Below are 25,986 nucleotides of genomic sequence, written 5' to 3'. Positions count from 1 at the left end.
GTGTATGTATGTATGTATGTATATGTTCCTATAATGTACAGTTAAAATCTTATTGTATAAATGCTTTGGAGCATTTGAATGACTAATGACACAATAAAATTTTAGCAATGAATTTAGTAAAAAAATGCTTTACAAAACATCTACGTCTTTACAAAACATCTACGAACGTATCCATAAAAGGACAAAATCAAGTCAAAGTATACCTAATAGCAATATGTCTCGAACTTCCAAACGCTGCGGATGTTTCACTTTCATCATAATGGATAAAAAATATTCTAGACAATAAAAAGTAAAACCAGGAAGTCAAAAAAAAGAAAGTTCAGAGGAAATACAGTTTTAAAGAGGATTGCTCTTTTACAACAACATTTGCCGAAAAATTGAAGGAAACCGATAGCGATAATTATAAGCTAGACACAGATAATAATGCCAATATACAGGAATCTCTCTAGATATCTCCTGAGGTGTTTGGGTGCAAATGCTCAAAGTAATAACAAAAATCTATGCAATAATTTGGTGTTTCGCACTGAATCATTTACTTGTAGGCCTAAAAACGATTAAAATTACAATGTTTTTGGCTGTTCGTATTTTCAATGAAGAAACACCCATTTTGAAAATAATGTCATTATTGGACATGAAAATCGGCAAAAAAAAACGAAAATTTTCGTATTGCAGCAAGATGAAGGTCACGTCTACCGATCGTGCGAAACGCTGATTTTCCTTTGAAACACGAAGGACCAGAACAGTAAATTGAAAGATAATTGACTTCTGAAGAATTTTTTGAAAAAGATACTTTATGCAAATTGGAATACCAGATTATTCGTAAGTTCAAAAAATTCGTTGCTATTTGATAGAAAGTCAATTAGTCGTGCGGTTTCTTTGAAAAAAAAATCTTAAAAACTGTCTTCATCAAAGGAATTCCCCCTTAAGATCGAAACATAAATTTTCGCATAATGTATAATGTATAAGAGAGTGAACCAATCAGAGTCTTTTATTTCCATTCCAACTTTTTATTGTTATCTTGTTGTCTTAGTGCATAAAGCATAACGTGTGAAAAAAATTGTAAGAATGCATGTTTATGCATTATGTATTATGGCTGGCGTTATGTAGACAGTGGTTATGTATATATAATAAAGTTTCACATTCTATACGTTCGGTAAGTGCACAAAGTTGCACTCAGAAGGGTCACTGAGAGCGGACAATAACTTTTTAAGTTTTTCTAATGAAACTAACCGCTTTTTAAAAATAATTTTCAGAATAAAATACAAAGCTTTATGTACAAGCTTGTGCATTGGCGCGCGTTATGTTATGTACTATGTCTTAAGGCTATAGTGCACAAAAAACTTAAGCAGTAAACGAATCAGTCAATCACAATAGAGACTGTAAGGCAATAACATAAATTATAGTAACTCTATAATACTATTTTCTTATTGCTTATTGCTTATTTTTTGTATGCCATAGCCATTAATAATATAAACTTCTTTTTTTATTAAATTTTTCAAACATACTTCATCCATACAACAAGTAATTTTACGTAATCGCGAGATACGCGATTCTTTTCAAGGGAATGCAGTCAAGTAGCGTTGAGATTTTTTGCTTATCAAAGATAAGACATACCTTCCTCCAAGTTTTCTCACAATTTAAGTTCGTTTACATCGTGAGTAAATACACAATAAAGTAGTAATTTGCGCGAAAGAGACCGATGTTCGCGAACATCGGCGATAGTAAACAAGACGTTAGTTTGAAACGAAGGGAACGTGACATACTTGTTCGGATACAGTTACAAAAACCGCGGTAGCAAAAAATTAATATTTTTGATTCGTGACGGCGCAATCATTGTTACGCCGCGTAGCGGTCCATCTCGTGGATTCGCGAAAAGTGGCACGCCATCTGCTCAGTGAACATATGGCGGACATAGCGTGTCATTTAAATCAGCGAGTATTACTTCGATACTTATAATAACTCGCATTAACTGTTATGCGCGTCCTTGTAATTGCTGACTATCTCGGATGTCCGACAACGGCAGACGATTTCGCAATGGATGCAGTATTGCACGAGTAACGTGATATCGATATCAGTGAGAAATTTAACAGTGAAAAGTTAAGCAATTACTCGGAAAAACGCGGTTTTATTAAAATACTTAAAAAATTAGTTAGATACAGAAAATAATTTTGAAAATAATTTTGTTAGATCATCAAAACATGGACTTTCGAGTTATTATCATGAATAAATTAGGTAAAGATCCTTCATCAATTGTCTAAAGTAAACAAATTTATTAACTTCACAGTCCATCTACCAAATAACACTTATGTCGTTCTTAGATTTTCAGAAAGATTATAATTCTACGAAAGTAGTAAATTTTAAATTGTGTCGTTTTTGTAAATCAAAGAGAAGATCTTCTACAGAGAACATTTATAATTAAGACAGTTTTGTTGGTTGAAGTTTGAAGAAAAAATTATTTTGTTTTGAATTTAATCATTTTAACTGATTAAGGTAAATATAAAGTGTTGGTTATATTTCGAGTTATGTCACTTTTGTTGAATTATTCCGGATTTATTATAATTTTGTAGAATAACAGAATCATTACAACTTAAAAAGAATCTTTTAAGGATTGTTTTTAAGGAAACGCAAAAATGGTAATAACGATATTTGTTTCTAAGAGTATTATTTTTGTCGATATTATTTGATAAGTCAATTTTCTGTTTACGGAAAGAATAGTTTCGAAAAATAGTTTTCCTCTTTTCTGAAAAACTTAATTTTTTGAGTTGTGTCACTTATAAAAAAAGGCAACGAAAATAATTATGTATAGAACGCTCTCCCTAGTTGTTACAAGAGTATCAAGATTTTCGGTAGCATTGCTCATTATGCTTGAACGTCCTGCATAATTATTTTGTTAGTGTAATCCAATTATTTTAAGATTTGTAATGCTGTAAATAATTTTGATATTCTAGCAATCATTTTGAGTATTACATAATTATTTGGTCCAACACAATTTATTTTCAGATTTGTCTAGCTAAATTTTTAGATACTTCAGCAAAACTGTTCTTTCCGTGCGAATTATTTTATTTAGCATCTAAAATTGCAATTGCACAAGTCATCGAGATCTTTGCGAACGCTCTCAATATGTGAACATGCGAAATATTGGGGTCACTTTTGCTTGTTTCTACCAATGCAGTTTAACTTTAATCTCAGTTCAATTAACCCTTCATCTTTTTCTAGTTTTAAAAATAAGAAAAGAGTAAGTTGAACCGAGATTAAAGTTAATCTACATTGGTACAGAAATGGGCCTTTGACCAACGCCGATTAATTTTAATCGACGGTTAGTCCATTGGAATTGGAGCCTGGAGGGCCGATCGCATCTGTCGTTGACAAATATGATTGGTTAATTCCAATGGACTAATCGTCGATTAAAGTTAAGTCCGAATCTACAATAGGTGTTTTAAGCCGTAAGAATTGGCCAGTTAAGTTAATTGAGCTTGGTGACACTGGCCCTTAGGCCCAGTTCCACAACTCATGGTTAACATAGATTAACTCTTGGTTCAACTTACTCTTCATCTTTTTCTAATTTTTAGAAGTAGAAAAAGATGAAGAGTTAGTTGAACCAAGATTAAAGTTAATCTACGTTGGTAGAAACGGGCCTATGATTCGTCCATTTCTTATGGTTTAAGGCATAAAAACCTATTGTAGATCCGAACTAATCGGAGTTGGTCAAAGAGGTCCTCGCAGAGTTGGGCAATTTAGAGCTGCGAGTAGTTTCTTACATTTTCTACGTGTGTATAATAGCGTTTTTCACTGGCAGAACTGGTGCGCACTCAGTACACATTAAAGCTGTTGTACACTAACCTAATCTGAATGTAAAAGTGATATATCTAAATTAATAAAATACCCAACGTATATTTTATCAAATACCACAATAAAATTTATTGAAGATTTCACGATTTAATTCGTTTCTATATTTTTATTAAACGTACATCTTTACGTCGATTTGTGTACAACGGTTTTAAAGTGCACTGAGTGCGCCCCAGCTCTGCCAGTGAAAAACGCTATATACGTATGTACATATAATACGTATAATCAGTATAATACATATAAAACGTACGTATAATATACGGTATTATACGTATAAAAACTATGTATGATATGTTACGTTTAATACATTACCAATCCTGGATGCTTGAGATTGTATGACCGGAAACGGAAGTTTCTAGCTGATCGAGGAAAGGAGTCGCGCGCGGTATCGCGGCAGGAAAAGATGGAAAAGACTCAGCGACTCGGAGAGAGAGAGATGAGAGAGAGAGAGAGAGAGAGAGAGAGAGAGAGAGATTCCTGAGCACGCGAGTCTGCGCGATACAGTTTATTTGAACTGGGGATTGACGAAGTGGGGAGACACGACTCGGCGTTAGCGCACCGCTGCGTCTCTGCGGTTTGCAAACTTTAGTCGCGCGATCTCGTCTGAAGTTGTCTGAAGTGCTGGGGGCGTTCCATGTCGAGCTCCTCACGCAACTACGCTTCGATCGACCGGTCGTTCGATGGGTCGATAGTGCCGTTTCCGACTCGCGTATACGATCCTACGAGAAAAGCCGAGCGGTTCGTCGGAGATCTCCGTTGGTACCGAAAATTTCAGGTGATCGTTTACGCGTTTGTTTAATCGTGCGCGTTCGAGCGAGTTCGATCGCGTTCGAATTGTGTGAAAGAATTCAACTGGCGATTCTGGATTTTTGCTTCGACATCGTTTGGAGGACGATATTCGGAATATTCTCGTGATATCTTTATGAAGTTACGGATTTCTCTGAGTCAGACGATCTCGACACGTGCATTGGGTTTACATGCTTGCACACGCGTGTGAGACGAATGCTTCATATTGACGAATTGACGCTTTGGATGGATACGAACGCTTCGTTAAGTTTTGACGATCGACGAGGTGAGTGAGAAGAATAATCACAGCGAATAGGATCGAAGATCCTTGATCCGAGTAGAGCGATTGTGTTTCAAAAATTGTGAAAATAACGCATGCGGAGAGGTTAGAATGGGACGTATTACGACGAAGTGGAATTCGTCCATAGGTCTATTTTCTTTGTGACTCAACTGGGTTTAAGTACGCTTGTACTTAAAGTGAAATAGAAAGATACGTATTTGAAGTTTGACGAAAGAGAAAAATTTTAGTGCAGTCTAGTGTGGCGACAAAGGCAGACCTCGCGTAATAATCATTTGTTTTTCTGTTCATATTATTAGACCCCAATCAGTACACAATATTAAAAAAATATTTAAAAAATGTTTTTTCACTATTGTGTGCTGATTAGAACATAGAGTAATAAACAACGAAGAATAGATAAGGACTGCTTTCCTTTTAGAAGACGCAATTGATACAAATATCTGTACCCCGATTTCGTAATTCTTAACGATAATTCGGTGTCGTTATGTTGTTACGCACCTAATTTACGGAAAACAACCCTTACATCATACATATTTCTTTTGTTGTAAAACCAATCAGCAGAATTTCATGAAACTTTTTCTGAAATATTGCACTGTCCCTACAAAATGTACTGCACGCGGATAATTTTTGTGCTCGATCTCTTATGCACGAAAACCATCCATTGGTGATACGACACAGCTTTACAAGCCTGTTGATTGGCTGCAGGACAGAGAGGTTCTCGAATCTCTCTGTTTTGCAGCCAATCAACACGCTTAAAAAGTTTCTGGTACAATAAAAACGGAATGTAACATTGGCCTAAAAGGAAAGCAATCAAAAGTAGATAGACGCTTGTGTCAATTATTAGCGTTTTCCACGAAGAAAACCAGTGCAAATCATGGTTTACATATTTTTAGTTAATAAATAAATAATTAGATCCTTTCAAGGTTATTGTGAAACAAAGAATATATAATTAAAAGAGTTAAATTATTTATTAACACTGAAAATATGTGATTTGGATTCAATTGCACTCAGTGTGCACCAGTGTTGCATTAGTTTTTCCAGTAAAAAACGCTATATATGTCTTTTGAAAGTAAAACGGTCATAAAAAACATAGTCGATAATTATAATCGACTCTTAAAAGATGTATGAGCCAATCAATGCCCAGTATTTATAATCCATTCTTATTTCAAGACCGTCTTAAGTAATGTCTTAAAATGCTAATGCGGCCCTCTATTGATTCATAACATCTTAAGATTGTAGATACTTAATCCATTAAGAACTAAGACAAATTTTTTTCTCAAAATTTAAAATCCTTTTAATGGCAAGCTACTCCCTTAAGGAGCCTACTTGCCAAAAATTTCGCATCCCAAAGTTGATCTATTTTTTTGGTCGAAAAATCGATCAGCGATCCTTAATGAGTTAAGACAGTCTTAAATATAAGAATCGATTATTAATACTAATCACAGAGCGGTGTTTAGGACATTACTTAAGACGGTCTTAAAATAAGAATAAACTACGAACACCGATCATTCATTGATAAAAAAAGCTACGCATAGATCTAGACACTCTAGTTGCGATCGTTTTCTCGATAACGGTGATAAATATGGCTTCAACGCTTAAGAACTTTCTCATAGATCTTGTCGAGAAGAATCAAAATAATCCCATGGCATTTTACCGTATTTTGTCATCGTTTCCGAGTTAATAGCTTTTCTGTCTAAATCTGTGTGTAACTTTTTGTATGAGAATTTTTATGAGAAAAAAGATAATAGATAAAAATGTACTAACACATCAAAATTTTGAACCATTTTCAAAAGATTATATACTAAGTTATATTATTAAATTTTATTATACACTTTAAATGTTATATGTTTTATTATATTCAGTTATATGCGCGAAATTTGGAACCTAAGTTATAACATTGTTTTAATTGTTGGTTCATTTTGTTAGACTTTGTAAACGTGTAAAATGTTAATTAGTAGCGATTAATAATCTTCGATATTAGACTCTCCAACGATTTACTTTCACTGTTAAAGCAAATTAGATCTACTCACGGAAGGTGTTCTTATTAACTTGTACACAAATTAAAATCTGCTTTGTTTCTGGTATTTAATTAATCATCATATCATTAGAAAGTTGCGCGCAACGCAGAAACTTTCATAAGCTTGATTAAAATCGCTGGCAGGGTTACGTGCTTGGCGGCACGATAGGTCTTCTGTTAGGAAAATTACGTCAGGGATGTTCGCAATACACACAACGCGCGTGGAAACATAAAACATTTGCAGCTTAGAATAGCCACTAATGGGCGGAATTGCTAAATCTGCACTTTCACTTCGTACGATCTATTATGCACAGAAATGCGGCGAGGCTTTTTAGCTTAACTCTCCGTGAATACGGCTTAATTACTCGATATCGCGAATTCTCGCAATTCGTTTCTCGTCAGGTTTACGTCCACTTACATTATGTTTGACAAAACGGACGCTTTAACACTTAATGTCTATCATATATGACGAACGTCATCTTTGAGCTGCAGACAATAGGAGTCAAAGTCTATAGAGAGTGAAATCAAAAAGTCTTGACAAAAGAGCTATTCTCGTCACAGTTTGTAGTCTCTTTGAAAATTTCGGTTGAAATGTGATTGTCCGTTACATACGTACGTGTGTAGTAGAAAATAAAAAACGCGATTTCTGAAAAAGATCTTGCACACGAACGGAATAGCAAGTATTCGTTCGCGTACAAGGTGCATACCTCGGTGCATATTAAAATGCGGGGGATCCGTAAGACAAATAAATGACGCAAGAAACACAGAAAAACGTTTGAAGATGCGTTCGCGTCATAACCGGTCGTCGTAATAATTCACGATGCCTTCGTCACGGTCGTTTTAGTCGCAGGTAATTAAAACCCCATTACATGGCGATTACAGAAGTTTCACTGGGGGGGAACATTCTATCGTAAATAACGAGGAAGAAGTCGCGGGTTAGGAGAAAAAGAATTCCTCATTCTCATGTGTATTCATGACCGGAATCGCGGATAATGCCTGTAGTAGTCTCCTCCCGCATCATACCTTACATATGTAGAATATTAATTCTCATCATTTGTATGCAATGTACGCAATATTGCCGCGAATGCGCGTAGCCGTGGAATGTCGCAGGTGCAAGTCACTCAAGAAAGTGCATTATGAACTATGTGTATGACAGCGAACATGAATAAATTATATTTCACGTCGCTCTCGGAGCTGTTAACAGACACAAATCATCGTTCCTAATTACGTGAAAATCCCGGGGATACAGAATCGGAGAATGAATCGGATTAGAGGCAAAAACCTTTATAGAGCTCAGAGAAAGTATAATGATTGAGCATATGAGTAAATAGCTTTTAGGCGATCAGTATTAATGAATGAAATAGATCGAAACGAAAGTAAAACTGATACTTTCATTTAGCAGTAAATCAAGGTATCAATTAAATACATCAGATATATAATATTGAGTAATAGTTGCGGTATACAGGATTAAAAAGAAACCATTTAGCATTTATTTAATATACACTATACTTAATAAGAAAATCTTAGTAAATATATATCGAAAACTCAATCATTTCTAAGATACAAACAATTTTGTATGTTATTGTATTATGTCTGATTTAGATTCGCGGTTTTTCATTTTAACCTTAGGCTTGTTCTTTTTAGCTGTACAAGGTTTGTTTTTCCTCTTTTTCTTTTCATGTTGGAAAGAAAAAGAGAAAGGATGAACTGTGCACAAGAAGTTGAGCTAAAAAAAGAATAGACATCTTTACCGGCCGGAAAAGTCACGATATAGTGACGAAGAAACAGTATTATATTTTATGGCAAGAATTACGATAAAATAATAAATTATGACAAATCTTATTTAAGTCGGTATTTATAGTCGAGGAATACAGTTTCGAATGATCTCTGCTCGCGATTATAACTTGAAATTTTGTACATAAATTCTACTCAATGTGAGGAATAAAAGACATGTAGTCTCAACTTCGAGAAATGAAAAAAAAAGTTTTTTTTATTTTATGACTTTCATTCAGTAGATCTTGCTTCGCGTGGAAAGTCATGCGCCCCTTGACTGGGCAGGTGGAATGGAACTCGCTTCACGTAGAAATTTCCTTAATCAGTCCGAATTTTAGTCGATAAATATTGTCATAAAAATTTTTTTTTCATTTCTCAAAGTTGAGACTCTGTTTTTTATTTCTTACATCAAAAACAACTTGTATGTAAAATTTCAGATCAATCGCGAGCAGGGGCCGATACACCCTAGTCTTATATTTGAGACTGTTTTCAAGTCTTAAGATACCGTCTTAAGATATCATAAACCAATTAGAGATTGTATTACATCTTGAAACATTACCTGAAATGGTCTTAAAATAAGAATACCGCCTTTAAGAAAAGCTGTAAGATTTAAAAAAAAAAATAGACCGTCGCCTCTAAAGGTTAAACACTCTGTATAATGATATTTATAAGTCATTCATTCACTTTGATATATTATCTTCTTTTCTGTCGGCATTGCCGCATTTCTGCTGTTACGACTTCAAAGACAGGAGGCGACGTTTCGCAAATAGCAGAGCGTCCCGCTTTACCATTCCGCCCACGGTTTTCCGCGACATAGAGCCGCTCATCTGAAAGACAAACACCGGTGGCGACACACTGGTATGTCACGGGAGATAATCATCGTCATAAATTCATCATCATCAAGGCGCCCGAAGCGTAATCGGCTACTCATTTGTTTGCGCGGTTCGCCGCTAACGCATCACTGTCAAGACTGTCATGCCTCGCGAAATGACGAATTCCATCGAGGTTGAAATGACAAAAGGAGGAAAGGGAAAAGAAAGCATATTTTGTTCCGATATTGTTAGAGAAAATTTAGCTACTTATTGCGAGAATTGCTATACCTACTTACGTTATATCAATTTCTGAATTCTTGATTTCTTGATTTCTCAATTTCTTGAAACTCTTTTCATCGCATATAAAACGCTCTATTAACGATTATAAGAATTGTTTTGAATAAGATTAAAAATCTTTTTTTTAAACGATTGCCATAATACGATTATTTTTTTAAATTTAGAATTTTACGAGTTATTTTCGTGTTAGATAGTGTCCTGTTTTCATCAAGTATGCGGACAAAGAGTGATACACCTGATTTCTGATATTTAAAAAACAAGCAAAATTGTTCAATAACGTGAAGCGCATGCATTCCATCGTGCGGACTGGTGAAATGTAAAAGAAACGAAAAAGCGAGTTTGGTGCAAATTATTGTGAGAGATACTGTATCGCGATGTCGTCGACTGGTGAATTTTCGACGTTGTCGAGCGGCGAGGCCACCGGAACTGGTGAGGACTCATTGCCGAGCTCGAGAGAGGCGACCGCCGAGGCCGCGGGTTCCGGCGGTGGTTTCATGCCACTGCGCGAGTTCCTGGACAGATTCTCACTGCCAAGAGTGGTCAGGGTCGAAGGTGCTGGTGGAAGGCCGATACTGCTGTATAAGCAACAGCAGAGATCGCTTAGAGTCACGGCTACCCTGCTGATGCATCGTTACCGTCACGACGTCAAAGTGGGACCGGAAATAGTCATCCCGGAAGGTTATCCTGGTGAGTACAATCTCAGACAATATGCTGTGGATTTGTTTATATTTTCTTACTTACGTAAACGAGTTTAGTAAGAAATGAGATTGAGCAGACAGGTATTCGTTTCTTAAATAAAAACAAAAAACATTTAACGAAGTTAATTTAAGAATACACTGAAAAAAGACTATTCTTAAATCGATCACAATATGCTCATATAAGCAAAAATAGTGTAATCTTACTTTACAGATTTTAGTCTTGATTTTATTGAATTTGCATTGATGTAAGATTTTTGATTGAGCAAGTCTCAAATTGAGTGCAAAGTAATACTTACGTCAATACAAATTCAATCAAATCAAGATTAAAAACTTTGAAGCAAAATTATAATATTTTTGTTTATATATTAGCATATTATGGTTGATTTAAGAACAGTCTTTTTTCTGTATAATTCTGAAAAAGACGAAAAATCTTTTAAGTTCTCTTAAATTTTATTTTTAATAAAAAATTCGGAGAAGAGAGCATAATTATTTCTATTAATCGTAAATTTCTGAAATATATATCAATTTGTGAGGGTACATATTAGAAATAAAATCCTGTTTTGGTATATTTTTAAAATAAGCGGTTAAAAGGTTGAAATACAATACGGAACGAAAAATGCGATTAATGAATAGCAAATCATATACGAAGATGCTGTACGGAATTAACTATCCGTCGCATTCCGGCCTTTGACTCAGCGTATCGATCATGATGATCGATTGTGCTCGCGGAATTGTATCGGAAACTCAATCTGGGATTAAAACGATTACAGTGTGTTGCATAAGAGCATATGCAGTACGTTACAACTAATGGATTGACTAGAAAGAGGTTTCTTCGCTAACAACTGCAAACTTTTTTTCCAACTCTAAAAATATTTATGATATTTATTTAACGTACGAATTTATTCACGATATATTCTACTTGTATCTAGTGATCAGAAGATAAATTGAATAATTATATATTTTTTGTAACATATATATGACATCGACATTTCTTTATGTGATTCAAGAAGGCGAAAGATACACTCGCGCGGTTTATCCGTATATTTATTCACATAAATGTAACGTTTGCGATTTATTTTAAGTTTTTAATTGTTAATATTTGGCTTTTTCTTGTAAATTGTAAAATATTGAATATTGCATCGTAATATATTTTACAATTAAGATGCAACATGGTGTAGCAAAAAGGACCGTTCGGCAGGTATTACTCAACGCGTAGAAATAGACGCGGCCTCGTGCATAATCTACATAGGAACGTTTCAATTTTCTCGGGTGCGGCGTATCCACACACGTTGCATCTGCCACACTGGCAACAACGATTTCTCACGACCGTAATCGCGCTCGCGAGAGTGTTAGCGTGCTCTCTCGGCGCCGGTTCATAGCTCTCGTTGGCAAGAAGTACGAACGAACGAGCGGAGCGAGCATCGGCCTATAAATAGTGAAGGAAAGTATGAGGTAACGCGGCAGAGCGTGTCGCGAATTATAATTTAATATCGTCCCGGCTTGTAATACCGCGAGTACGTTCGTCGTGATAATGTCTGTGCGCAGAAACATACGCGAATCTAGTGATGATTCTTCGCATCGACCGATGAAGAAAATAGACAGCCGGGAAAGGAAAGTAGAAAGAAAGAAAATCTAGTCTCGGTTCGTACGGAAGGAGAAGGAAAGACAGAGGAAAACGAGTGCTAAAAGAGACAAATGCAGCGCGTTAACGTATTATTCAGGTACGTCGGGAACGGGTAGGTGGTCAGTGACATACGGCCGTGAATAATACCCCGCTCGTATTAACATAATGCCTGACAATACTTTTTTCAATGAGCTGCTATGAATTACAAATGTTTGGACTGGCGTGGGACGAGGTTACGTCGACAAGCGCAACTCGCTTGCTCGCGCGAGACAGCAGCGAAAGTTGAGTACCGTTTTATAAAAATGATAATAAACAACCGAGGCAGAGAATGAGCAGAGAATGAAGATCTCAAATTTGTAATGTACACTAGAGTGACATAATCAGTCGAAATTCTAATCAGCTACTATAACTGTAATTATTTGTGAGTATCGGTACTCACTGTAAGTCAGATTTTTGCTTTGAGCGTCTGCAGTGAGATTTTAAGACGTAAAACTTAAGCTTTACTTATTAAGAAATTGATTAATCGATTATTCTTTTCATATTTGACTGTGATTGGTCAATTTCTTTCGACTTAAGACTTAAGCTGAATTTTTATTTAAAAAAAATCTCATTGTAGACGGATCACGATGCCGAACTACGGATCTCATCTTAAACATTTAATTCTAGTCGAGTAAGTTCGAGGGATTCGAATGCGTCGAGGAGTCGAAAACCGAAGCAGCAAATGTGGGTAGGAATTATTCCGGTATACACAGGTATATATAAAGAAGGGATATTAGATAAATATATTAGATAAATATTGGAAAGGGTTCCGTCGATTAAAGCGGTGAAAACACCATTTGATGTATCGGAGGGGGAGGGGCAAGTTCACGATTCCGAAACTTTGAAAGACTTCTTTACCGTTCATTTTAGCACTTTGATTCATATAGGAAAATCGATAGAACTCTTTAGGGAGCAGATTTTATCAGGTTGTCCTGTTTCTTCATATCCAACTGGTTGATGCATGTAAATATCGATGTTGCAGTATAGGTATGCAGTCTTTATGTTAAACTGAGCTGAAGAGCTGTTACCTTTACATCAGTTTTCACATTCTTCTCATATTTATCATACATACATTGTATATACAATGATAAATTCATGCGTTGAATGCTTTATAAACTGACTGTAAAAGTGCTAAGCTAAAATTCGTTTCGACTTTATTTATTCTTTGTGTCGATATTTTTTTAAGGTAGTCGTTAAAAACATTAAAGAAATGGTGTATTGCAGTTACGTCATGTTTTGCCGATATAAAATTCTGCCGTTCTATTATTCTTTTTTATTATATTTTGTGTCATATAATTATCCTGTTTAGTTGCAATCGCTTCTTAACGAAGTTCTCTCTTAATCCTTTAATCTTGTTGCATGCACCAAGCGATGGGAGTAACTTTATCGTCATTATTAATCAATAATAAGTATTTATGTATAGAAGATACAGATTTGGTACAGGCGGTGGTGGAAGCCGATGGGATTATACCTTTAATCTCATGCCACCGGGTTTAAGTTCAACACTACGCCTCCTTCGTCGTCTTGTATCTGGAGACACGGTAGTGTCTCGGTGCTAAGCATGGCGCGAGACCCTGCCGTGGCTCCTTTACGCGAGCCGACGAGTTGCGCCTTGAAACTTACACAAGCGGAATAGCCGCATGTTGCCGCAACATCTGGTATTACTTGGCGCAATATTATTAACACTTTTTGAAAAGAGGATTTCCGTGAGTAGAGCCGCGGCCACGACTAAACCCCTTTGACCCTTCGCTCGGGATCATTTTCTTTTACGTCGTGACGGATCGAGTTGTCTATCAGCTGCTCATAGACTTGACTTTATGCGCTCGGGTCTTCGTCCAAGTCGCACGATGGAGAAAAAAACGGACGTATCTTTATGGCCGAGTAAATACATCGTGAAAGCGCGCTCGTGACTTTATCACGAAGTGGGAGTGCCGCTTCGAAAAAAAAAATATTAGATCGGCTTCAGTTATAGCGGTAATTTGAATCAAATTACGACAATTTTGTCAGCTAACTTACGATACAATAACAATTCTTCTGAAAAAATGTGAACTGATTTTTTTCTTTCTTTCAAGAGTCCCAAACGTTTTTTGAAACTGCAAGATCACTCTATTGAATAATCTCGATGTATTTTAATATCTGATTTTATTAAAATTTTATTCAATTTTGAGTATAATTTATCTAAAATTACCAGGAATAAAATAAAAAATTATATTTTTCTACTCTAAATTATATAAGAACAATCACAGTACTAATCACACTTGTGATTGATTTTCTAAAGATGTATATTGACTAAAGACATACATTTATTGTTACAATAATTATAATAATTTAAATATTTTAAATAAAGTTATTATTGTTATTATATAGTTAAAATATATTTTTTAAAGAAATTCTCACGCGGCATGGAATCTTTTTCCACAAACTTTTATCCGACGATGTTGCGTATGAATGCTTTAGCAACGCGGACTTAACGAGTTTATGGAGCTTGGAGCTACCTTTGCATGATAATTAAACGCGTCTCGATAAATAACAAAGAACAACATCATCCCATCGCCAATACTCTACAGCACTTCTCGGTCGGAGACCATTCGTCATGACCGAGCGATTACACGCAGCCTCGAGCGCGACTTAAGTCACTCGCAATGTCGGAGTTCAGTAGTGGGTGAAGAGGAACGTTGCAAATGTTAAACGTTGTCGGGCGGAAGTGGCGGCCGCGCTCTGTGCCTTCTTTATGCATAACTCGTTGATTTACAGCCAGAAATACGTCGCGAACGCGCGCAAACGCTCGTATATATGGACTTCCATGCGGATCTTGGACTCATGTTCTCTCTCTTCCTTTCTTTTTCTCTCTTTTACCTATACGTCTTTCGCACACCTCCGAGATTTGCATAAATCTCGGAAACGCGAAGGAGGCGCGAAATCGAAAGTTCAGCATCGCCGTTCCGCCGGTATTAACCACGAGGGGCGTATTCCCGTACCTTTTACGACCGCAAGCCGTGCCAAGAGAATTCCATCCGAGAGACGCAAAAGACGATCGCTTCACGGCGAGAAAGCCAACGGCGCAGCGTGGAAGATGTGTTTTATAGCGAATAAAATCGAAGCGATTTCCGATTTTATTTCTGTCGTATATATAGAAACAATGATCAGGCTGCGATCTCGCGCGCAGAGAATCGCAGCCGTGACTCTTACCGCTCAAATTTTGCGTGAGAATAGCATATACACTCGATGTGTATAACGAATATTTTACGCGCGGAATTAATTAATCGGGCGTTAATCTCTCGATGCCCGGGGTTTATAAACTTGCGATCTCAGGTATCGTCGAGTAAAAGTGCTCAACGCTGAATGTAGCCGAGCACGCACATGGTGGAAGAGCAATCGTGGATTTTTATCTATTAGCGTATTAACGGCTAGTGGGAAACCAAGGGCTTCCGCAATTGCCAAGGTATCGCGATGGGATTGTAGCAACCGCGAAAAAGTTACCGGAGCATTAATTGTCGTTTACCTATACCTCGCATTAGTGTCCTTCGATAACTGCCTTGCACGGCCATTGAAAATACTTGCCTCCACGATCCCTATATACGGACGATACGCAAAATGGAATATCATACTTCGCATAGATTTTCGATACGACACGAACCATAATTTGCGATTGATAAAGTTTATGAAAACTAAAAATTTATCGAAAAAGCGTATATAAAATACGATATATACGAATTATATAATTGCATCTTACGCTTGATTTTATAAAATTTTGTAAGAAATTTTTCTCTCAAATAGCGTTTTATCTTATTCATTGACGCATTCACGCATATTTTATCGTTATCTTATTTAAATACTAGATGCGTGTTAGTTAGGCGAATAGCGAATACTACGGCGCTTTAATTGTCGCTTACGTATATTTCGCATTAGTCTTACTCCGATAAGCACTTAGCGCGCAATTCTCGTCTACGTTTTGCACTTGAACGGAGAGTTCCAATCTGTGTATAGAGCTTTTAAACGATATCTCGCGGAAGTATTACTTCGTTAAAAGACGACTCGGGTCCGCGGCTTTGCGCATAGCTTTGACTCGCCACTATTATCACAATTGTAATTGTATTTCGCGCAGCTACAATTTTCTAAGCGATTAAATATACTCTTAATAGTCTAATTACGGTCTGAAAGATAGAGAAGAGTTACGGGTAGAGGTTTTTCGCTTTCAAAACGATAACATTTACTTTATTGTGAGGTTTTGAGAGAAAAGTGTTTATCTTTTTGTAGTTTTTCACGGAAGAATGAGCATCGCGCCGTGATGTCTGCGAATTATTGCGATGTCTTTCCTAATGATATACTGTTACTCTCGCCGGCCAGCATCGTGAACGGTTTATGCGACTGCGTGTCCACAAATTATAATTTTAATTGCTATAATCACCGCCCGTGAAGACAGCACTTTAGTGCCTTTGCAGTATTTTATGACGTTTATTAGCTGGATATCGCGACTTTTAGAACACTTATGTATATATAAATGCGTTCTTCTTATAAGTTAATACTCTTAATCCGCTTGCTTTGTTATCTCACGAGTGCGATTTTAATCGCGCATCAATGCATGTTGAGATATTTATCGATAACGTCATCGATGTTCACGATACAACACACGACGTAACAACTTTGAAATGTGGCTGCATATGAAAGTAATTCAAGTTACAAGTGTAAACACCGGTTTGAAAAGGGACAGGTATACATTGAGTCCATTTGATTGCAATGCACAAGTCGAAGATTGTGCTACTGAGAAAATCGAATGGTAGTTCTTGGAACATAAACGTGACAGCTGTACCTTGAAATACATCCAGCAATTGATTAATACTTTAATGTATTCATTACATGAATCGTTCATTATAAATGAACGACTCTATCATAAGAAATATTATGATAAAAGAAAAATCTAAAACTATTTAACTTATAAATGTAAAAAAGGACCCCGTACTTTTTTTTATATTTAATTATATGGAAAATTGGATCCGGACGAAATGAGTTAATTTTCACATATAATGTAGTTTATAATGTAGTGAATAAAAAATGTCATATTAGACACAAAGCTCAATAATGGATAGATTTTGAACTATTATATGATATATCAAAAGTGTTCTGTGAGAACAAATTTTACACTTTTGACATATAATTCAAAAATTATCTAAAGAAAATAAGTGAAAAAAGGGTAAATAGGAGTCAGGCGCGGTAATCGTTGCGCGAAATAATATACAAATATAACACAAAACTCTATTAAATTAACATCACATGTTTCGGCTCATTTTTTGAGCCCTTTTCAGAGACATAAATTATTATGAATACAATATACGTGACGACTAACTTGTCATAGTGAGCTCCTTCCACCTCACTTAGTTCAACGTTCTCCCAATCAAACTCATGATCATCTTGTAACCGGTGATCAGTTATGACCGAACAAGTAGATGTATTCCACCGAATGTGGTTCCTATGCTCAGTGATTCTAGACTTCAACTGTCTACCTGTCTGTCCCACATAACTCGCGTCGCAGTCCTTACAAATAATATTATATACGACATTCGATTTCACATTATGCGGGAGCGGATCTTTATGCACCTTAATGAATTCCTGTAATTTATTAACACTATGAAACGATACCTTAATATCATCGCTGTTTAATCTGTTAAATTTTTCGGTAATAGTAGGAACATACGAATAAAAAACTAGCTATTATTGAACCTTGTGTCTAGGTCATTTTTTGTTCACTGCATTATAAACTACGTTATATTATATATGAAAATTAACTTATTTCACCAAAATCCAATTTTCCATACGATCAGTGCAGAGTTCTGCTTTTTTCCCTCTAATTTCATTGCAATATCTGAATTCTTCTTGATTCATTAGTCGCGATGTAGTCGAAGCCAGTTTAATTAGTATTTGCAAATCGAATTAACACATTTAGCCTTCAAACAACTCAATTTACGTTAATACGCATTTTCGGAACGCTTTCTATGAGATGTTATCGAAAAAAAATTTCGAAGATGAATAGCCGTACTCTTCGTCGACACAGAGCTATTGTGTCTATTGTGCCTCGTTCTTCATTCAAGGCGCGAAAAGAAGCTTTTCTGCGTGAATTCTCGTGCATGTGTGAGCAACACTGTATTAGCGTGCCGCGACGTGCGCTAACATCGAGCTTATGTTCGCTGTTCGGTAAATGAATTATTGTGTCGAGCACACAAGAGGCGCGGCGGCAGTGTTGTGTAACGCGAAGAGAAGGCCATTCCGGCTTCTTAGAATTTTATAACTCGCGCGGTTCACGTCTTGGATTCCGGGACCCTCTCCGCGGCAATGCAGCAGCCTTTCATAATCGATTTTAATAGCCACACCCATGAATTTTTGAGACAATCCTATCGTCTCATCGAGACCGATTTCCGACGAGAACGACCGAGTCTTTCGCAACAGCTATTTTCGACATTGGAGATGTCTATTTATGAAATTATATCCCGGATTACAACACAGATTATTAAAGCCAAAAATTAATAAGTATAAGCCACACGAATTTAAAAAAATTCCCTGAAGAAAAACGCAGAAATATGAAGAATTTCCTTTCTTTGTAAGATTTTGCAAAAAAAATGAAAGTAAATAAAACTATTTCAATTTTAAATTATTGTCAAACGTTTGCTATTTCCATTAACTAAACATTCAGATCGGGATATGACAACACAAATTCTCTAAACACAATAAATCTTCATCCTTCCTTTCCCCTCTCGTTGATTACGAGGAATGTGTATTTGTAACGAATGCTCTCGAAAAAACGATTAATTAAAATCAATAAGTAAGTTACACGAATTAATGAAATTTATCTGAAGAAAAACTCAGAAATCAGGAATTTTGTCTCTGTATAAGATTTTACAAAAAAAAATATTGGAAGCGAAAAAGAACTATATCAGTTTTAAGTTATCATTAAGCATCCGCGAGTTTCATTAACTAAACATCCATATTAGGACATGATAACACACATTCACTGGATGTAATAAATCTACATTCCCTTCCTTTCTCTTCTTCACTCATCATGTGTGTTTGTAACGGAGTGCTCCCGGAGGAACGATTAAGTTCCAGCTTCCGGCGAATGAAGTATTCGATCGCGACTTAACATCACGTGCTCCCACCACTGTGAAATTGGAGCGATCTTCCTCGCAGCAGGAAGAAGAATCAAAGTAGAGATCCTGTTAACTCTATGTGCGTGTGTGTGCATCGTGCAGATAGCTACTCTAAAATATAAGCCTTCGCCACTATTACTTTGGATGAACGAGAATGGCCCCGATTTAGAAAGTTACAAATGCGGCTGTATTTCAAGAATAATTCTTGATCCTTCACGGTACACATTCTTTGTAAAAGATTTTTATTCCTTTATATCATTTTCACAGAATATAAAATAATTATAATATTATTTACTTTATTTTTAACCTTCGCGGTGATAAGGTTAAAAGTGCAGTAAATAATACTATAAAGATTTAAGGTCCGGATATTGTTCTATTTTGAAATTTGTTCATTTAATTGTGAATTTATTTGATAAGATATGTTTTAAACATCTCTCGTCTTTTTTTTTTTTTGCGAATTTTTACATACGAATTTAGTAGAATTTACATATTAAAAGTACAAAGGGCAATATATAAAATAATTATTCACAAACAGTTTTATATTATTAAATTAATAGAGATCTTTCATCGAACTTGATTCGTCTTCCGTGTGTCATCATAATTGTTGAGAAAAATGCTGCCAAGCATGAAATCAATATTACTTGTGATAATCGAAGCGCAGTTCCCGCGCACTAGCGTTCGTTCCTTGAATGCATGTTCCGTGAATTGCATTAATACTCCGGATACAGCGTTGAAAAGCCTCGGCGAAATACCTGGCTCATAATTTCTGCTGGGCGGAGGAAAAAGACGTTACGAGTCCGCGCGCGTGATAACAGACGGGCCGGTGAAGAAACTCAGCTTGGAAAATCGTACCGGTTCCTGTTAAAACTCGGTGCGCGTGCACGCATCGTCTCGAAATTGCTACCTTTACATGCGCGAGCGCGTATTCCGCGATTCCGCCACCGCGGAGGGCCCCGGCTTTCGCCCGCACACGAAACGCACACTGTATAATCCCGACGATAATTCTCAACGTACCTGGCGTTACAGCCGCGGTATTCGCCGCAGATGTAAATACCCCCGGGCTCTCGGGAGCCCTGTGGATATTAAACATACGTTCCCCGGGTAGTCGACAAATTGCTCGCATGAACCAGAATAATTAGCATCCCTAGCCTCCGGTGGTGTATGCCTCCTCGCCTTCTCTTTTTCTTTCTCCTTCTCCATCCCGTTTCCCGCTTCGTCCTCGCGGTGTATCCTTTCTCCTTCTTCCTTCTCCATATCTCTCCGACAACTCTTATATCGCTTGAATCAGGATGGCACGTCCGGGGAATACCCAGAACGACCGTCTTTCTGCTTCTCTCACTCACCGGCCGGGTTCTTTCTCTCTTTCTCTCTCTCTCTCTCTCTCTTCGTCCGTCTCATTGTACCGATGCACCACGTTCCGTGGTTGCGTTTAATCAGCCCCGCTGACTTGATGCGCGCCATACCGTCCGGTCCCTGGCGTGCGTGCCGGCTGCTTAAGAATGTAATTTAATATGCGACGTTACCGCGGGCCCCGCCGTGTCATATTTATAGGTATTTATGCATCAGCTTCGCGGGCACGTTTGAGCTGCGCGCTGTGTGCGCGAGCTCATTGAAATTGCCTCCCGAGAAGGAGGTATTGCCATACACGTATTCTGGACTTTCATACTCTCGTACCGCGTAGGTGGGAGGAATTTATCGTTGTTTATCGCCGGTTAGCCTTACGCATTGCGCCGATTCTCTCCGCGACGTTCCGCGTAGCTCGACGTGAAGGAGAGAAAGGTGGAAAGGGAGAGTGAGAGAGATGCATCGTAGCTACACCTGCTGTTAACATAATTTATTCCAGCCCGCCGCACGCTGTGCTCGTCAACCTTGTACATCAATCTCGAACCACGTGGATTTATTTTTGTACTGAACCTAGTCGCGATCCCTGTTACTCTCGGTTTCGCTTCGCGTGATATATACTAGCTCCAAGTATTTCTTAACCCTTCAGAGACTCCAGCTGCATACACGTACGTAGCTGGCGTTGTCTTAGAAAGACTGACATTGAAAATTAGCATGTAAAATGGACGCATGCGAGTCAATTCTTTATGACTATCCCATCAGCGTGACGTATAATGTTGGGCTCGTACTGTATATAATATCAATTATTAATAACCTCAGATTATAGCAGAAACCTACCATAAAATAACTACAATACTGTCTTGGAGGGATAAAGTGTATTAACATTCTGAGATACATGCGCGCCAAAGGCGATGAATCTATAACAGAATAATATATAATACGAAATACGAGTAAATTTGATCAGATCGTTGAGCGCGAAGTGATTATCTAACTACGTTTTCAGAACTCTATGTATTATATTTAATGCGCAAAATTGTAGTTACTCTTCCAATTTATAGATGAAAATACGTAACAAGCGAAGTGTGTCATTACGTAATGCTAATACAATTTAGAAATTAATTCCGTACCAATCAGAATCTAATATAGCGTCTATATCACACTTCATTTACATTTCACCGAGCATTTCACGTTGATGTGTGTGATGGAATAGAAATTTTATTTTTTTAGCCGCGTATACGAGTTACAAACCGTATAACTCGTTTGAGACACACGTGCATGAAAATGACGATGCAATCATGGCGAAATTACGTTCCTTGAGACGTCTCGCGGTGTCAGGTCGCAAGATGCAAGCGTAAGCTTCATTATTGTCGTAACCATTCCCTTTTCTTGGACGATGGGGGCGTGAATGCACGTATTGGTACCGATATATCACATACGATTAATCAATATAATATCTATCATCGATGCGCTCGAAGTGGGCGTTAAGAAAGACACGTGCTGATGACACATTGTGCCTCGTATGATGAATACTAATGCTATGTTCCAAATTTACTGCCAGCTGAAAATCTACTATTTAAATTCTTTGCAATGGAATCTCATTCTAAAAAGTGAAAATTGAGCCAGTTTTAAAAAAGATTAACTCATTCTTTAAGAGTGAGGTTTCAATCTTCAGAGTGATTCACTCTAAAAGTTTTAAAAAATATGTACACTTTACGTGCACTATAGATTCTCAATTTCTCAGTATGACTTTGTATAATGAATTTTGGAGCACAACCGTGGACACGGAATATGTTCTAACGTAATTAATATTTAACTCTGAGATTTAGTTGGTTTACCTCAATTCGAATTGAATTTCGTAATCTTTTTTTACAGTCTAAGATTATTTGTTCGATTAAACCGCGCAAGTTTGTCCCGGGATAAGTACTTAAATGTATTGACTCAAAAACGGACAGTTATTTCTAAATAAATAGCTACAGTTCGCGCGTGACAGCACCAAGACTTTGATCCAGTTTAAATATGGCCTTCCTTGCTTATGTGTATTGATAATTTATTTGATTAGCTCGTGCATCTTCAGATGCTTGCGTACACTCGTTGAAATACTGTACAACATGGAAGAAATCGTCGCGATCATGGTATCTTTTCAGCGCCTTCGCGTGTTATTTATAAAGCAACCTGTTTTGTCGTGTGGTGCCACGAACACGCGGACGCATCGCGAGGAATATAATTTTCCACATTTTCCGCGCGTTTTCTCGAGTGTGAGCAGATTCACGGCGACGACGCGTCGACGCCGCCGGCAAAACGCCCTAATGATGCGCTGTGTATGCGCGCGTACATTCGTCGTCCTGATCCATGCACATGGTGTAATATCGTTGAAGTGTCGAACCATGTCGAAGAGTATCGGTAAGAGAATCCTTCCCGTTGGTTAACTCGCGCATTTGAGAGATCTACTCCCAACAGAGATTCGCGATAGCGAAACAACGGGTATGAAATTGAAAATGTTTATCAATTGCTTGAATAAAGGTTTCTATCCATGCTTCTCAAAATAAGAAGGAAAACGTTAGTAGTTTTCTAATATAACAACACGGAAAGAATGATTTTGCTAGAATTAAAAAAAAATTTTAATACTTATAGAGATCTAAAAATAATTTTGTCATACTGTCTAAATAATTATGTAAGAAACTGAAATATGATGAGCAATGCGGTGAAAATGTTAATATTATAGCAATCAGTTTGAACGTCTTATAATTATTTTGATAATTCAAAAATTTATTTTCAGATCTATATCTAGTTAAATTTTTAGATACTTCAGCCAAACTGTACTTTTCTACAATTTTTCACTTTTCTATATAATTTATTAAAAAAAGACAGATAAAAAGATTTATTGGGAACTAAATGATCAACTGTTTCTTAAAACAGGTTAAAACTATAAATATAGAGTTCCATTATTCACTACAAGTACTGAAAATTTATAGTAAAGTTTACGTTACATATATTGTAGATTTTCAGTACTTGCAGTAAATAACGGAACGCAGCTATCATATCTCACTACTTTAAAAAGAATAGCACTTCTATAATATAACAAAAAATCATAAAAAAATATATACAATATACATGTTATAGATAAATAGTTCAAATATAGCCTTTTACTTTCTTATTTTGAAATATTATGTATAATTATCTAATTGTAATACTATAAGATATTTCTGATTGCACTGTTCAAAGAACTATTACTTTTTCTGTTTGAATTTGCATATTATTTTGCGATTGTTTTTCTATATAATTTATTAAAAAAATATTGCAGATAAAAAAAGAAAACTTCGCGGTCAACTATTTCTTAAAGCTATATCATACGTCACTATTTAAAAAAAAAAAGAGATCGCTGACTATGGCAGACAATAAATATTCAAGGACATTACTACTCGCTTGCCAAAAGGCAGAATGGGCGATTTATAGCTATCGTCAGCACTGGAGGAAAAGGCTCAGGGAGACATGCGCGCGCGGAGGACGTTCGATTCGAGGTCGAGATTGCTGGCGGAGCCTTGAGGCGCGATCGTAACTCATAATTGATGACCGGCACGTCGAGGATCCAGATCTCTGTGGATCGGCGTTGCCCAGAAAAAAGTCGCCCGAGTCGGCACTGAGAATAGCACGCGTGCCCCCTTGCCCATGATGACTTTATAATGTCGTATCGAGGGCCCCGGCCGCGGGCAATTATTATCCGTTTCGGTCCGCACTTTTCCGCATCGGCATCGCGGCCGACAACGCTCGCGGCGGCAGCCTTAATTACAAGGATACCCTGAGACGGCAAAGGAGACCCCGCGCGAATTCCCAGGCGTACATTGTCGTTGCATCGCGAGGGATTACGTTGCAAATCTGCGGCGCGTCGATTCATATCCTGCTCCGAAGAGAGAAATAAAGAAAGAGAGAAACCCATCGTCAGTCGTAAACACAGCTGTATTATTGCGGTCGTAAAGAGGATACGATCGAGAGCGTAAGTTTCATCGTTTCTCGCCGGTAATAATTTCCAAGATTCTCGATAAATCGTTATAAAACAAAATCTTATCGCTCTATCAAAGCGGATAAGTCTCTTTCTCTCTTTCTTTCTCGATTATCTAACAAGATAGAAAGTCGACAAATATAGAAAAATGTTGACACTACGTATCTTTATCTTTCATTCTTTTCCGATTACATATGTATATGCGTGCACAGAAAACAGCTATACTAAAGGTGCATAGATATACTTGTTATCTTGTTCCTCGATTCTGCAATTTGAGAATTCTTCAACGGAGAATTCTAAAATCGATCATCATTTTCCGATTTCTTTCATCGTCGCGGACGCGTCGAACGAGGAATGTTTTGCCGAACACTTGCATTTTCAGTATTTTCACCGCCGACAAAATTATCGGGACGTATCTGAGAATCATACATACGAAGAAAGATAGTATTACGACTCGCTTTTTTTTTCCCTCGCGTAGAATACGTGGGTGTACCGGCACCTCGATCGGCACGGTTGCATAAAATCGCTAGCGGTCTTGTCTCGCACTACCATGTCGTCTCGCGTGATTGAACTATTGGACTTTTCAATACAGCCTGTTCATGGGTCTGAACGTGGCGCGTAGGTTTAGGATTTTTTCGATCTTGCCAGCCACGTATTATCATGTCAACTATGTTGATGCACTTACAGTTATACCGGCATAAGAAGAGGAAAAATATAATTTCTTGTTTATCGTCGTATCATCAATCATTATTTACTTTTTATCTCTTCATGCTTTTATATTTTTGATTTTAATTTTTTATTTAGATATACCACATATTCTTTTCGCGATTTACAAGTTCAGAGAAACAGTTCTTTCGTTCTTCTTAATATAATCACTTTTTTCAAATTCCGCAGAAAATTGGATAATGACTCTTCTCTCTCCGAGATACAGATTCGTATTCAGAACGCGCTTTTATCTCCGACATTCTATACAGGATTGGCAAACGTTACTTTTCAGTTACCTTGTTGTTACTTTTTATAGTAAACAATTTGATGACGATGTTGCAATTTTTTATGACGGTAACGCTAACTAACTAAACGCTAAGGTTGTACTAAAGTTAGAAAAGTCACTTTGAAAAATAACTTGTCACTATTACGCGTTACACTGAAAAAGTACCCCCATTAACCTGGACCCCCCACCATCGAAAATCAAATTCGCGATAGGTCAAAAATTTAGTGCTCTTTTGTTGCTAATTAGTTGCTCTAGAGCGAATTTTGTTGCTCCAACCGTTTAGCAGCAATAAAAAAAAAATGGGGGGGTCCAGGTTAATATAAAGCTG

General features: G+C 37.0%; 1 protein-coding gene across 2 annotated transcripts in view; it reads left to right on the top strand.

Moving 5' to 3' along the window:
* The first annotated feature begins 4,770 nt into the window (after positions 1–4,770).
* LOC108722785 (uncharacterized) overlaps positions 4,771–25,986 on the top strand; it is a 51,458-nt gene continuing 30,242 nt past the window's right edge. Inside the window, exons 1-2 of one of the 2 annotated variants that reach the window (XM_018448082.1) lie at positions 4,771–4,918; positions 10,020–10,516. In XM_018448082.1, coding sequence (XP_018303584.1) covers positions 10,204–10,516 — 313 coding nt within the window. In that variant the 5' untranslated portion in view covers positions 4,771–4,918; positions 10,020–10,203. Of the gene's footprint in view, positions 4,919–10,006; positions 10,517–25,986 lie in introns of those variants that run through there. The other variant, XM_018448091.1, reaches the window with a different exon arrangement.

This window comes from Mycetomoellerius zeteki, unplaced genomic scaffold, assembly GCF_001594055.1.
Source record: "Mycetomoellerius zeteki isolate Tzet28-1 unplaced genomic scaffold, Tzet1.0 scaffold106, whole genome shotgun sequence".
Lineage (NCBI taxonomy): Eukaryota > Metazoa > Arthropoda > Insecta > Hymenoptera > Formicidae > Mycetomoellerius > Mycetomoellerius zeteki.
Note: the sequence above shows the minus strand (reverse complement) of the source record. Positions and strands in the feature narration are given on the sequence as shown.